The sequence below is a fragment of the Leopardus geoffroyi genome, chromosome A1 (genome assembly GCF_018350155.1).
Source record: "Leopardus geoffroyi isolate Oge1 chromosome A1, O.geoffroyi_Oge1_pat1.0, whole genome shotgun sequence".
In the NCBI taxonomy this organism is placed as follows: domain Eukaryota; kingdom Metazoa; phylum Chordata; class Mammalia; order Carnivora; family Felidae; genus Leopardus; species Leopardus geoffroyi.
This window is the reverse complement of record NC_059326.1, coordinates 163,494,422-163,508,939: the sequence shown is the minus strand read 5'-3', so window position 1 is coordinate 163,508,939 and position 14,518 is coordinate 163,494,422. Positions and strand designations below refer to the sequence as shown.

Sequence of the window (14,518 nt, the reverse complement as noted above, 5' to 3'; positions counted from 1 at the left end):
CAAATAACTTAAGCCTATTAACAAATGCTTTGATGGTACTTGGTCCCTGGAGATTTCCACTAATTGCCCTGTGCTTTTAACAGTTCCAAATACATATTACAGTCGTTTGTTATAAGAACGACTAGAATACAGTTGCTGTGTGCCTTGCATCAGCCTGATGAATATTAGGATGCACAGAGAAGGGTCTATCAGTCTACATGATTATGCACGGACAGGAACACAAAACAGATACTTTTTCAATGCAAAGCAAGACACACTAGTCATTCTGGACTGTGAAATACATAACAGTGATTCTGGCTATCGGTGCAAAATATGAGGCTTAAATGCATAGCTATTTTCAAAGCTCACCAATCTTCATGAACTCCAAAGAACAAAAGGGAAGGACAGATCTCAAGTCATAAATTAAGCTGTAAGCTTCTGGGGGTTAAAAATATATCTATGTATTCTATTTCACAGCATCTGCTATAGTTCTAGGATACAAGAGGCATTTAATAGATGTTTACTGATCATTCATAACATGATATTAAGACTCTACATAGTGATTAAAATAAATTCTAAAACTGCAACAGTTGCTCGAATAAATGGGAGGCAGTGTGGTGAAATGCTGGCTTTGGAACCAGACAACCTAGGGTTCTATCCTGGTCTGACACCAACCAGCTGTGTTACCTTAAAGATGATACTGATTCTCTTCAAGCTCCTTGTTTGTAAAGTGGGGACAATAGTAACTGCTCTACAAAAACTTTAGGAGAAAATGAAATGGTGTATACAGATTACCTAGCACAGTGTCTAGGATAAAAGAGTGCTCAAAGAACAGAGCCATGGTGCTCCTTGGATTAAAGCAAGATCTTAAAAAAAGTAAACACCAGAACATCCATTATCTAAATTGTCTGTCTTTTTTTTAAATAAGCTGTCTGTACCTTGATACACTATCTACGACAACAGACATACATTTATTAAGTCAGTGTCTAAGACTGATGGATGTGCTCCATAGCAGACTAAATAACTGATAATCAGACCATGATAACCACGTGATGCAAAAGAACAATGTTCTTTTCTGAAAAGTAAGCATTCTACCTATTTATTAATCAGTTGTACAATACATATACAGATGCAATTTGTATTTATAAAACATACACATTTTCTACACCCCTTTTGACTATGAGCCCATTATCCCTTACCAGTAACTTCCGGTGGAAGAAGGCATATTGCATCCAAAAAGTAACATATGATGGACAGTATCCATGCTTGCACGAGGTTTAAAGTCAACTGTTAAAAGAAAATGACACATGAATGTGAATACAAGTTACACGTCTGTGCACAAATGTTCCAAGAGACCCCATCACTCAACCATTCCAATAGCTGTATAACAATGATATTATGTTGCTCCTGATTGTATAAACTATCTTATTCCTTAAGATGAGCATGATTTGACAATTTAATTTTGCAGGACAGTGGTCAACTATTATAGAACAAAAAGAGAAAAGCAATAATGTATAGGCTGCAGCTATACATACACCCACATACTTTTTAAAGGAAGAACCCTTTTAAAGTGCTGAGAACAGTATGCGGGTACAAAATGAAAGCTCCAGGCTACGTGTTCACAACAGATTCCCTTCCAGATTTCAGCAGAGTGCTGAGTACTATAAAATACTGCACAATACCGCAGTGAAACAGAAACCACAGTGAGTGGTCAGAACATGAGCGGAAGGATTCTTAACGCAAATTTATCACCATCTTAAACCAACAGTAGTCACTGGGATGTGATAGGAAGAAACAGTTTACTAGAAAATAAAATAAAATTGGAAAATGTGTCTTTATGAAAGTACAGAAGAGAGAAAAATCACTGTCCTAGAGGAGCACTGTGCGCTTGTTAAAAGGATACTGAAACTTATTAAATGTCACTTCTTTATTTTTCTCCGAATAATAGTGGTTGAAAGACATTAAAGTAAACAAAAATGAGTTTGGAGATAAAACAAAGAAAAAATTAAAGATAAATTATACTATTGTGCATGGTCAATATTCAGCATGAGCTGCCTTTTCCGGTTTGGGTTTGGCTCAGCTACTTTTGTCTGCATTCAAACTGCTGCCCTACCAACACAGTTTACCAGTCACCTTTACATAGAAACATGCTAAACAATCTAAAATGATCTTGAATCGCGGGTGTATGCAAAACTGCGTATTTTGTCTTTTCTTGTCTGATAAAATAAAACATCATTTATTGTTAAAATATGTGAGTACAGGTGTATTTACAAAATAAAATATGTTCTACATCAAAGTATAGTGTCATGACTTGGAAAGCGTGGTTGGTGAGAAAACTTAACACCTACTATGAGCCATTTGACTCACAACTTTCAGGGGAAATAAAAAGTCTTTCACTTACTGCATTGAAAATAAGAATTTAAAGTCCAAAAATCCCATCATGAGATATTAATACCACCATTTAAAAACCTAACAAATGGCTGGAAAATGGACTTGCTAGAACTTAAGGCTTTGTTTTCTACCACCAAAGAATACAATAAGCCTAGGAGGTTGAAGAAGATACTTTAGAAGGAAAGAATCAATTGGAAGTTACAACAGTTCATAAATCATAGAAAATCCTGCTGTTAACAAGTCTACGTTTGTTACCAAGAGAAATAGAAGGAATAAGAGGGATTCTATCTCCATAGACTCACTCTCAAGTACAGGATATCCTTCCTTTCTTTCAGAATCCTCCCAGGGTATTATCCCTGGCAGAAGGGAATTTGAAAAAAGCTCTGAGGTGGGAGTAGCTGGCCTTTGTTTTTTATTCACTTAAAATTTATTTTGGTACGTGATGTAATTGTTATCTTATATTCATTTTTATGAAATGGCTTATCTCACTCTATGGACATCTAACTTTTTGATCTGACTGTATCCACCTTCTACTCTCTCTCTCTTTTTCAATATCCCTCTGTCAATACACAAGGGGTTTGACAAACAAGAAGATAACTCCTCTGTTTTTTCAGAACCTATGTAGATGATCATATGGTTCTCATCCCCCTTAACTTCTTTTACTACGGGTGGATTATATTAGATTTCCAAAGTTTGAATCATTCTAGGAATTTTGATAATAAACCAACATGGCCAAATGCATTTTATGAAGAATTAAGCTGTTGGGTGCAAAGCAACACGAATTTGAAGTGTCATCTAAAAATCCAGGTGGAAATACCCAGTAGAAGATTGGACTCTTGCTCAAGAAAGAGGTCAGAGAATTACATACTTGGGCACCACTCAAAAATTGAACCCTCAAGCCATGAGAGTGAACAAAAGGCTCAGGACAGAATTTTCGGGAAAGCTCTGAGCTGTCAGGATCTGTGTAGGAGACCCCAACAGTTTTTGTTTTTTGTTTTTTGTTTTTTAAATATTAAATCACTGTGTGTACTGCTGGGAAACGAGGTAAATATTATGTTTGAAAAAAAAGTGGGCCATCATTAAATTTATAAAATGAATTATTAAGCAAAAACATTTAGGGAAGGATGGAGAGGAGACCTGTTGAGACAAAAACAGATCATGAAGATATACCATCTCTTTGGCTTTTCATTAGGAAGGAAAGTCAAATGTTTCGCCTGAGCCTCTGCTTATGCAGAGGACTAACTGTCCTTTGTAAAGGGCAAAAATTATTCAAAGTATAACTTCTCTGTCCCTTTTCTGATTTTCTTCTCCTTCTGACATACTGCTTTCAGAACCACTTATTTGCTCCACATGGAAAGCTTACCAGATTAGTGTTTAATTTTAGTTTCTATAATTAGAAACAAATCAATATCTTTAAGAGGTAGTTAACAGAACATTCCTCAGAGTTCCCTCTCATAGAAACTTACTCTCGTGACTCATGCATTCTTCCAGAAACTCAAGATCTCATTTGAATGCTAAGTAAATTACTGGTATAGAGTTGTATATAACCATCTTTTTCACATCCTAAAGAAAGAGTATAATATCAAAGTATTTATATGATTATAGTTCAAAGTACAATTCATTGCAAGTTGAAATGAAAAGTACTGCCAGCAAAAGGAATGTCCTATCAAAATGTAAATCTAAAACAAACAGTAGGTGCCATAAAATAAAGCAGGCCTTGGACAATTTCTTTGAAGGGCCTGCTGCCAATGGTGGGGGGTCAACTGGGAAAAGATTGTGCTGACAGGTTCATTACCTGGGTTTGCTCCATTCCTACTTATTATTCCTAGCTTTGCAAAACAAGATCCCACCCCTAGTGAATAAGAATGAGGTCTGTTGGGCACAAGATACACATATGACCATGCTGGAGATTTCAACACTACACAAAAAGAATATGGGAAAATATTTTCAAATCACATCTTAAAAGAAGTTCTCCCTTCTTTCTCTCTCTCCCATCATACGCCAAAGAAGTATAGGATCCAAGGGGAAGGGAGCCAGAGGATAATTACGACAACTAACAGAATAAACAAAGGCAGCCTTGGGATGGCCACAAACAGGCAGAAGTACAGCCTTGTGAGAATGCAAGGGAATATTCCATAAGATTAATAAATGCCACTGACTCTTCTAACTCAATAATAAGATGACAGTTACTTAAGTGGAAATGGAACTTCAGTCTCAATGGGTGTTAGTTCAGACTGCCTGATGTATAAGATCAGAGAGCAGTTTACAGGCAAGCAAGTGTGAGCAAGTCCTGGGAATCAAATATTTCTGAAGGACTAAGACTCCAGAAATAGTAACTCACACACATTAATTAAAGGAAATGCAATGGCTCTGAAAGTGCACAGGGTGGAGGACTTCTCAAAGGTTAATGTCATCTGCAATGAAAGACTTGAAAGGATGCGTGTGGGCGACGTACTTAGCAGAGACAGTGAGGTCTATTTTCTGGCGTTCTAAGCAAAATTTGTTCTAACTGCATGAGGTTGTTTGAAATTTATGGCTTCTTTTAGCGCACATCAGACACAAATCAGGACCATAAAATTCTCTAAGAATGTGACCTAGGATGGAATTTCATTTAGCACTTGGCTTTCTCTCCGTTTTTTCTTTCCAAGTGGATATCCAGGTCTGCATATCAAATGTTGATGTATCTGCCAGACATGGGACATGGAAAGATTTTGAAGAACCCACATAGCCAAGTATAGGAACTAGAGACTTAGGAGATATCCGTGCACAATCAACCCTAAATTACCACTGAATATAAGAGGTACACCCCTCTCGGCTAAAGATATGCCATAGAGGAATACTATAGACCACCAATAATTAACCTATCAAATAAAAAAGAACTGACTTTTAAATGCAAGTTTGGATCTTCAGAATTCAGGCATTCTGGAATTATTGCCCATATATATCATTAGAGATCATTATTGTTCTCTTTGTTTCCTTTTTCCTCCCAGTGGAATCATATTATACGTAGTAAATGGTTTCTTTCCTATGCTGTGGATATTTTTACGTGTTATTAAACAATTTTTGTCAATGATACTTTTTATCTAATAGTGTGCATTAGAATTATGCTATGCAGTTCATTAAAAGTAGAGATGCTCAGAGTTAATCCTGGGTCAGTCCTACCCCTCCCCCCATCAATATCTCATTTAAATCTCAGAGGTCATTCCAGGCATGTGTACATTTGAAAAGTTTCACAGGTGATTCACAGGTGATTCACAGGTGATTCTGACCCCAGTCGACATTTTTAGTGCCTGAATATATATATTATATAAGCATGTTTAGAGTTTGGTTAACTCATCTTAGTTAACGTGGACTGTGTTACTCTCTTAAAGGCACAGAGCAAACAGTAAGAACAAAGTTTCTTTTAAAATAAATTTGTAAAGAAAATGTTTCTGGAAATAATTAGCTGATCCCTCAAAATCAGTGTGTTAAAAGAGATCACTGGAACTCTGCAGTACATCGTACAGCTTCAGCTATATCACCTGAAGTCATTTTAAGGCCGAGGTCTGAAGCAGGCACACAAATGGAGCCTCTGGTGATTACAGTCATGTCTATGTAGTGTCAGTCTTCTACTACTGTTAGTGTTTCCAGTCATATTCAGTATGGAGACTAGAGACATGTAAGGTTTAAGACATAATAATGTAAAAGAGATGTTAAAATTTTTAAAAAATGACAGGCCCCAAATCTTAATATCCCTTCCATAAACATTTGTTTCCCAAAAAATAAAGATTATATATCAAAATCCATTGCAACTGAAGATAAGGCTGTAAACTATCATGAAAGTGTAGGATATGATCACCCTTAATGTTCATAATCTTGCAGCTGGGTCAGAAAGGTTCAGATAAATGTAGAGCTCATAGCAGTACAAACCATTTAGAAGCATGTTAAAAACCCACAACAATCACATATTATCTTCCACCAGCTTCCTCCAAAACTGTAAAGCAATTCTATACCAAAATAAAGACTTTTGCTTGAACGTTTTTAATCAGAATGTTTAATAAATTGTTGTTAACCCTCACTAGCATGGACAATGATGTGCACTTCAGAAAGAATCCCTAATGTGGTTTATGAGGACGTTAAGCTGCTGCTGCCAAATTAAGCAAGAAATAAGACACCTGAGCAAGCCTTTAAATTGAACATGAATTTAAAATGAAATAATCCTTGCCTCTGAATAAAATAATTTAAGCACAAAAAAGATTTAGATTTCTGGATGATATACCTTTTAAAATGGAACTTTTTTGGTATATGTCAAAACCAACTGAATAATCAGTAAATAGACTTTATCAGCCAGGCTGTGCAAGCTAAAATAGTATAAGCTTCATTAATCCCTATATTTGTAACGCCATCCCTCTAGTAGTCCCCTATTAACTTCCTATGGAACAAAATCCATAGCCCCTTCTGACCAGTCTCCTGGTCCGCGACGTTTCCAACATGACAGCTCCCTACACTCACCCTGCACTCCCCTCGGACAGCCCTCTGCACCTAATAACCACCCACGACCACTAGCATTTACTGAGGGCCACCCCCTGCCAGGCTCGCTTATTGCTCACAATGACCCTATGTCTGGTCTTTTCCCCTCAAACAGATGAGCCTTGAGGAGAGACGGGCTGAGTAGCTTGTGTACAACCCTGCAGCCAGCAGGTGGTGAGGCTCACATTGTGCCCAGTGTGCTCCTTCACGGATCATACTGTTGGCCACTGGAATATTCTCCTCCCCTCTGCAGATCCAAATAGACCATCTTCCCAGATGCAGATAAAATCCTGTCTGTCTCTCACATGATGTTTTCTCTGACTAGAACAGTTTGCGTTCATCTTTTGAGAGTTGGCGCCTACAGTTGTCCCTACTGAAATAGCAGAAATGGCTACTTCAGAATGACTGTCAAAATGTCATGTACCCTTCACTAATGAAGGGCATTCACACATCGGATACGATTCAGACCTGGGCTTTCTGGATTGGCCATTTTCCTGGGAGTGTCGGCAGAGGCGGGGGGGGGGGGGGGAGGGTGGCATTTTGACATTAATGCAATAAAGCAGCACAGTCAACGTGTCAGTTTCTGGTGATCTCTAGATGTATGTAACGGAAGACATCCTAACTCTCAGCTTTATAGAATGTGATGAGATGGTTCCTACTCCTCCATCTCCCTTTGTTTTATTACTTGAAAGAACCCTGGGCATTATCAGGGGTTGTCATGTTGGAAATGTGGTATTTGGGTGACCAAACAATAGAAGACATCCTAGAAATACTCTGAGACAAGGCAGGCAGCAACATCTTTTCTTTTTTGTTTATGACCAAGCAAATCAGGTTTTATCTGCACATCAGAGACCTATAGGTGTAGCATATCTTATTTGCGCTAGCTCTCCAAGTAACTTTCACTATGATGCTAGAAAAGCTTCTGAGGGTGATTGCGGGAAGATACCCAACGGTCACGTGAAGACACAGACTACAGTTTTCATGTTGGAGAAAATCCTAGAAGAGGGAAAAGAAAAGTTATGCAGGCAACTAATCAGAAGCAGAAAGGTGACAGAGTGACTTCATGGGGATGGAGACTCACATGTATGTACACACACACACACCCTTCTATTTACTGCTGTCATGCCATAAAATGTGATTATCTGAGCACTGTATCCTACCTGACCTTGGTCTTTATAGTCTTGTAATGACCTTATGTAATGACCCATAAACATGATCAAAATTAGACTGCTCCTCTATTTTTTGAGGTAACTCAACATCACCTGAACATGTGCTTTGTTTAAGAAAGGTCACATTCAGAAATATTTAAGTCTCATGGTGCTATTCTGCAGAAGACATTGTTCTACATTCAAGAGAGAAGCCCAAGGAAAGGAAAAGCAATGAATCATTAGATTAATTTCATCTATTTCTAAATTCAATGGCCTCTACCTCATTTGTATAGTGCAATTTGATAGATAGGGACCCGCCATCATTCACTAAGGAAAAGACACATTTATTTACTGGTCATCCATGTGAGGGAAAGCAAGTGGATGAAGATGACAGTCAAATTTCTTGGCTGAGTGGGCTGCTGTCAGAGTCAATTCCTCAGAGTGTCTGTAAAACACCTTTTAGACAGCATCACAGTTCAGTGGTCAAATGCAGATCTTATCATACCTCCACCCATTCCAATCTGTGATTTCTTATTAAAACAATAAACAAAAGCAGTGCTCTAGGGAAAGCTATGATTCTGTTCAAAGTATAAAAATTATATTTATCTTCATTAGAGTATTTCCCCAAACAACTACTTTAATTCACATTTACTAATTCAATGGAGACATATAAATACATCAAAGATGTTGTGCATGCTTATACATAAAAATGCTGGGCATATGCACATATAAATTCTATGACAATTGTGATGGTATCTTCTCAGAATTAAGAAATATGTTTGTCTAAAATGAGTTACATACTAGTCACACAAGCAGAAAGCCAAAATTATGAATTATTCAAATGCAATTCTGGCTTTTAACACCACGAAGAGAGTTTGTTTTAGTCCTAATAAGCAATCTCAATTGTACTCTGCCTTTTGTGATCTTCTTTAGAAATTTGAAAAGCCAAAGGAGAAAGTTCTTTTCAGATGTTATAATATTTATATTCTTGTCTTTAGAATTCTGCCAGGCTATAATTTCTTTGAATTGGTGTCATACCTCACATCCCCATTGCCTTGCCCAATAACTAGCACACAACAGAATTTTTAAAGTCTGCTGAATGTATGAACAAGTGGCTTTTCTTAAAAAAAGAATTATTCCCTTATATTCAAATAAGAGTAAAATTTAAGGCAAAAAGGTAAAGTGTCTACTAGATGATACATTGTCTTAAAAATAGCCAAGCACAACACTTTTTTTAGTATTCAATCATGTATTGAGCAAGCAATATTGAGTCCCCACCATATCCAGTAGCACATATCCTGCTGGCCTTCAAAAATTGAAAAGGCACAGATAACGAAAGCAGAAAATATAAAATTGATAAATGTCTTAAGAAAAAAATAAAGTAGTAAATGCTTTACAAGTCTTCATTTTCAACTATATCTGATCTTATGATAAGGCATCCTGAGACCTAGAATTTGGGAGAACCCACATATTTCAATCATGGCAAAACCTTGTTTACCACTAGCAGAACTTTCACTCTGGGAATAGGGAAAAGCTATGCATGATCACCCTCCCAACATACAACCTATATATCCACTTTTCCTACTGCAAATCTTTCACCTTTGTGTATCCTGGGTTTCGCTTTGTAGGATGGTTTGAGGTTTATTTTTGTTTTTGACAAAACCGACCAGAGTGTTCCTAGTAGAGACTGAAAGGTAAGAAAATGAAAGAATTGTATTTGATGTAAGACAGAGATGTGCGATTGCTGTATTTCAGCTCTATCTATCCATTTGATAACTTCTTTCATTCCTTCCCCGATTCACTATCCTCACATCCAAATCTCTTATGACAGGGTAACACACAGCTAGTAAAAATCTTGCTCACCTTCCTTGACCTCTCTGACCCTCCATTTCCTCTCTATAAAATGGCTTAAATATGCTTAGCTGTAAGTATATTAGTGTCTCGTAGGCCCCTGGTAAATGATGGGTGGTAATGAGCTGATTCTATGAACAAGGATCCTATACAAACTATTGCCCTCCTGTTTGATTAAATCAAAGACAGAGATGTTCCTTTGTTTCTCTAATTATAAAGTGGGGCTACCTTCAGGTTTGCCCTAAGAATTAATGAGACAATACATGCAACCTTCCCCTTACTTATTCCCTTATATGAATGATTGTTTGGTTTTCAACTTTCCAGTTCTAATTTGCTTACACCTAAACATCTGTGGTTGCTGGATTATGCAAACAGTAGTAACCACAAATCGCCTGGAGCTAGTACATTAAAGGACTCACATTGAAGATGAAACAACCCTGTTTTGAACAAGTGACAAAATCTTTAGTATTCATGCAATCCTCACAGCCACAAAGAAAAAAATATACTGAAAATAATTATTAATCTTACAAGATCCTTTAAGGACCTTCAAACTGGGAACAGTTTAATCTCAGAAGGGAGGTGCCTAAGAAAATGCAAAACCATTTGGTACCCTAGTTCTAATATAGTCCTTTATGAGTTTCCCATGAATATTTTCCTTGACTGAATATATTCACTTGTACTTCTCGATTTTAATTTATGTGAAAGTAAACACATTTCTATTAGGAGAGCAATAACGCATTCCAGGATATATATTTATAGTCCTTAGAGTCATCAGCTCTGAAATCATATACTACCACCAACCTCCAGAAACAAGTCAATAACCTCTTAATGTGAGACCTGTAATGTTGCTGTGAAACATGACTTGCATATGCATACAGGCATGGAGATGGCCTTCTCTTCTATGCAAATGTGAAACAAGAGGAATCAAGCTTTCTTGGAGCTTGGAAAGAAAATATAAAATCATAAAGAAGAAAACATCATGTAAAAATGCCTTTTAGTGAGTAAATACTATTTTCTCCTAGGCTGCCAAAAATGTGGATATGATATTGAAAAAACCTTTACTGTTGATATTTTAATGATGAATTTGTAACCTAAATCACATTTACTATTACACAAGGCACTACAATTATTTTCTCTGTCTTTAAAGTTAAAGTTGAGGATCTGGGAGCATTGTCGTTTCTACCTTTTTTCTTGGTAATATTCGATTATTATACAAAGTGAGGACACACAGGCAATGCTCAACTTCCTAAGGACTTTCATTCTTAAGAATTAACTCTGGGAACAAATTTGTAGAGTGCTATTCTAAGTTGTATTTTCTGTTGGAATTGCCACCAAAGTGTGTGGAAAAAAATGCACATTGCTCTGGCTTTTCAGGTCTGTAATGTATATTCCTGTGGGAACATCTCATGAAAATTTATCCTCAGACGGCCCCGAGGCAACAGTACACATTTTATAATTCACATAATGGCCGTTTCAGACAGCCTACTTGAAGATTAGTTTCATGGGACCAAAGCACAACTCTCATTACCATTACTTTCTCTCCAAAATTAACATCTCAAACCAGAAAAGTGAAGCAGTGGGAGACAGAAACAAATCCATGAATAATTTGTCAATCACACCTCCTCCCAAACAGTTAGAAGTTTGTCATGAGGATATTTCAATGAAAACAACCTAGATGGAAACAGATGGTATTTTGTCACTTTTCTTATCTGACTTAAAAGCTCAGCTGGGGAAGGACCTGCCATTTATGAGTCCTCTTATTCTACAATAGAAATAACAGGACCAATGTTCCTGCCTTTCCCTATCTCTACCTCCTTCGCTTCTTTCCTTCTCTCAATTTCTCCTTCCTTCCTTTCTATCCATCTACTATTTGACAGGTAAAATCTTAAATTCCCCAATGTTGATTCTAAGTACAGTCGATTTATAGCATGAACCAGCAGGTAAATAAACAGTCTGTTGAGTGGAGCGGAATTAAGCATCCAGCCACAGACAGAAAGCCAATACTATACAAATGGGACCACACGGTATTGGCAACCATTGACATCTGCATGCAACTCCTTAACTACTATTACTCATGAATCTCTCCAGATACAGTTTGCAACCTTGTCTCTGAGTGGCTCTCTCTAGTTTGTTTCTGCATTAGGCATGATAAGTGCATTTTAGAAACTGACAGTAAAAGATTAATATGCTCATAACCATCAAAGAGAACCTTTCACTGATTTCAAATAGCTGCCCTCCCTTCGACCGCCCACCCTGGCACACCATCCAATTAATACTTACTCACGAAGGCTTCCTCATCCACCGGCAAGCGCATTGACATGCAGAAGTACGTATCAGACTGGTAGAGAAAGAAAGATACAAAATCTGAATTAATCTGCAGCTAGTAAAGAAGGGAAAATAACAAGTAAAAGCATGGGCTCTATGACTGAAAAAGAACTACTGGCCCAATGAGGTGAAGCTGCCTGCTGAATGGGTGTGACCAAGTTAATAGAAGGGCCAAGTCTAGAACTTAGGTACTCCAAACATTTTTCTAAGACTCTTTCCTAATTGACCTCAAATCCTATTTATAACACCAATTATTATGACTGATATTTCTAGTTCTGTCACAGTTAAAAGGCAACATTTTAGATACTTCTATAAAAAGAGTGAAATACTTTATGCACTTGACTTTAAAATGGTAGGTTAGTTGGTGTTGACCATCTTCACTATATGCATAATTATTCAATTTCTTGAATCACTTTACAACTGCCCCAAATATTAATTAGAGAAGTACAATGAAAAAAAGTTGTTCTTAAAAGGTAATATTATATTTGGTTCTCCCTTACTTTAACATTTTTATGTAGTACATTGAAGAAATCAACATTAACTCAAGTTATTCTTTCTTTTCCAGCAACCAGTCTCTTACTTAAATGGCCATTTTTCCACTATCAAATGTATTAACACCAAGAATTTTTAGTGATGAAAACTGTAATTTAAGGAGAATGGGATTCTCTTTTCATCTAATGCCTTCCACTTCATTAGTGGAAGACCTATGCACCATAGTTGGTAATATACCCAACACAAATAATGCATTTAGTAATTCATACTTCATGGATTATTACTATACAGTGCTGGGATCAAGAGATTCCATAAACATGGATAGAGATCACTGGGTATCTCTGAACCTACTAGTTAGCGTTGAAAAACTGTGAAATCTGTACCTCTTCTTAAAATTCTGTATTGGGTGGGAAACAAGGAAGTTCAAATATACAGCAAATCAACATCTCAACTTTTGAAAATTTTGATAAATATGGTTCAGTCTTTATTACTATTTTAAAAAAACTTTTAATGTCTATTTTTGAGAGAGAGAGAGAAAGAGCACAAGTCGGGGAGGGGCAGAGAGAGAGAGGGAGACACAGAATCCAAAGCAGGCTCCAGGATCTGGGCTGTCAGCACAAAGCCCGACACAGGGCTCGAACTCACCAGCTGTGAGATCATGACCTGAGCCGAAGTCGTCAGATGTCCAACCGACTGAGCCACCCAGGCACCCCCATTACTACTCCTATAAATGCATTTTTTTTCTCAATTAAGCAAACTCTTTTGTTTAAAAAAATTTTTTTTAGTATTTACTCATTTTTTGAGAGAGAGAGAGATAGACAGAGTGAGAGCAGAGGAGGAGCAGAGACAGAGGGAGACACAGAATCCAAAGCAGGCTTCAGGCTCCAAGCTGTCAGCACAGAGTCTGACACGGGGCTCGAACCCACAAACTGTGAGATCAAGACCTGAGCCGAAGTCAGCCGCTTAACCAACTGACCCACCCAGGCACCCCGAACTCTTTTGTTTCTTTAATGGATTTACAATTATTTAGATTCACCTTTACTTTCCTAAGAAGGAAATATGCTGGGAAATATTGAAGGTTGAACAATAAGGAGGTTAAGCGACATAAATGATGGACATGTGGCCTGCATATCTAAAACTCGAGAAATACAATGGCAAAATGGTGCTTAAAGATCTTAGAATCACACACAACATTGCTCATAAATATTTTTCCAATCTCTGAATTATTACCATTACAAAACGTACCTACTCCATTCTAACATAAAACACAGGAAGTTTAAGATTCTTTGCTATTTGGTCTTCCTGATCTAGAAGCAATTCAGGATTTGGTCGTCCTGATCTAGAAATAATTCAGGACTAGAAGATATTTAGTGGCTACTACAGAGCTGCGGCAACTATTACTATTTCTAAGCCAACAGTTATAGAATGCTTTTTATGTGCCAGGCATAGCTCTTCATGTTTTACTTGTATTATATCATCTAATAACTAAAACAATCAAATATGGTAGATAGATACTATCATGAACTCCATTTAAAGACAGTGAGAATAATCACTAACATTTATTCACAGCACTGCTCTAAACACTTTACATGTATTAACTTCTTTAATCCTCAAAACACATCTCTATGATATGATACTATTATTCTCCATTTTACAGATGAGGAAACTGAGGCAAACTGAGGTTAAGTAACTTTACTGTTTGCTCTAGCCAAAACCTGACAGTAGGCTGATAGGCTCTTGAGTAGTACCCGCCCCCCCACCTTTGCTTTAGAAAGTTGGCAATTAAAATCTTTGCTCTGCCTCTTTGAGATATAAATCTTCTA

At 37.1% G+C, this 14,518-nt stretch overlaps 1 protein-coding gene across 50 annotated transcripts in view; it reads right to left on the bottom strand.

Annotated features, from left to right (window-relative positions):
• PAM (peptidylglycine alpha-amidating monooxygenase) overlaps positions 1-14,518 on the bottom strand; it is a 287,832-nt gene that overhangs the window by 114,869 nt on the left and 158,445 nt on the right. For all 50 annotated transcript variants that reach the window (XM_045500038.1, XM_045499877.1, XM_045499994.1 and 47 more), the window contains 2 exons: positions 12,159-12,216; positions 1,179-1,266 (listed from right to left, as the gene is read on the bottom strand). In XM_045500038.1, the coding sequence (XP_045355994.1) occupies positions 1,179-1,266; positions 12,159-12,216 (146 nt within the window). The remainder of the gene's footprint in view (positions 1-1,178; positions 1,267-12,158; positions 12,217-14,518) is intronic.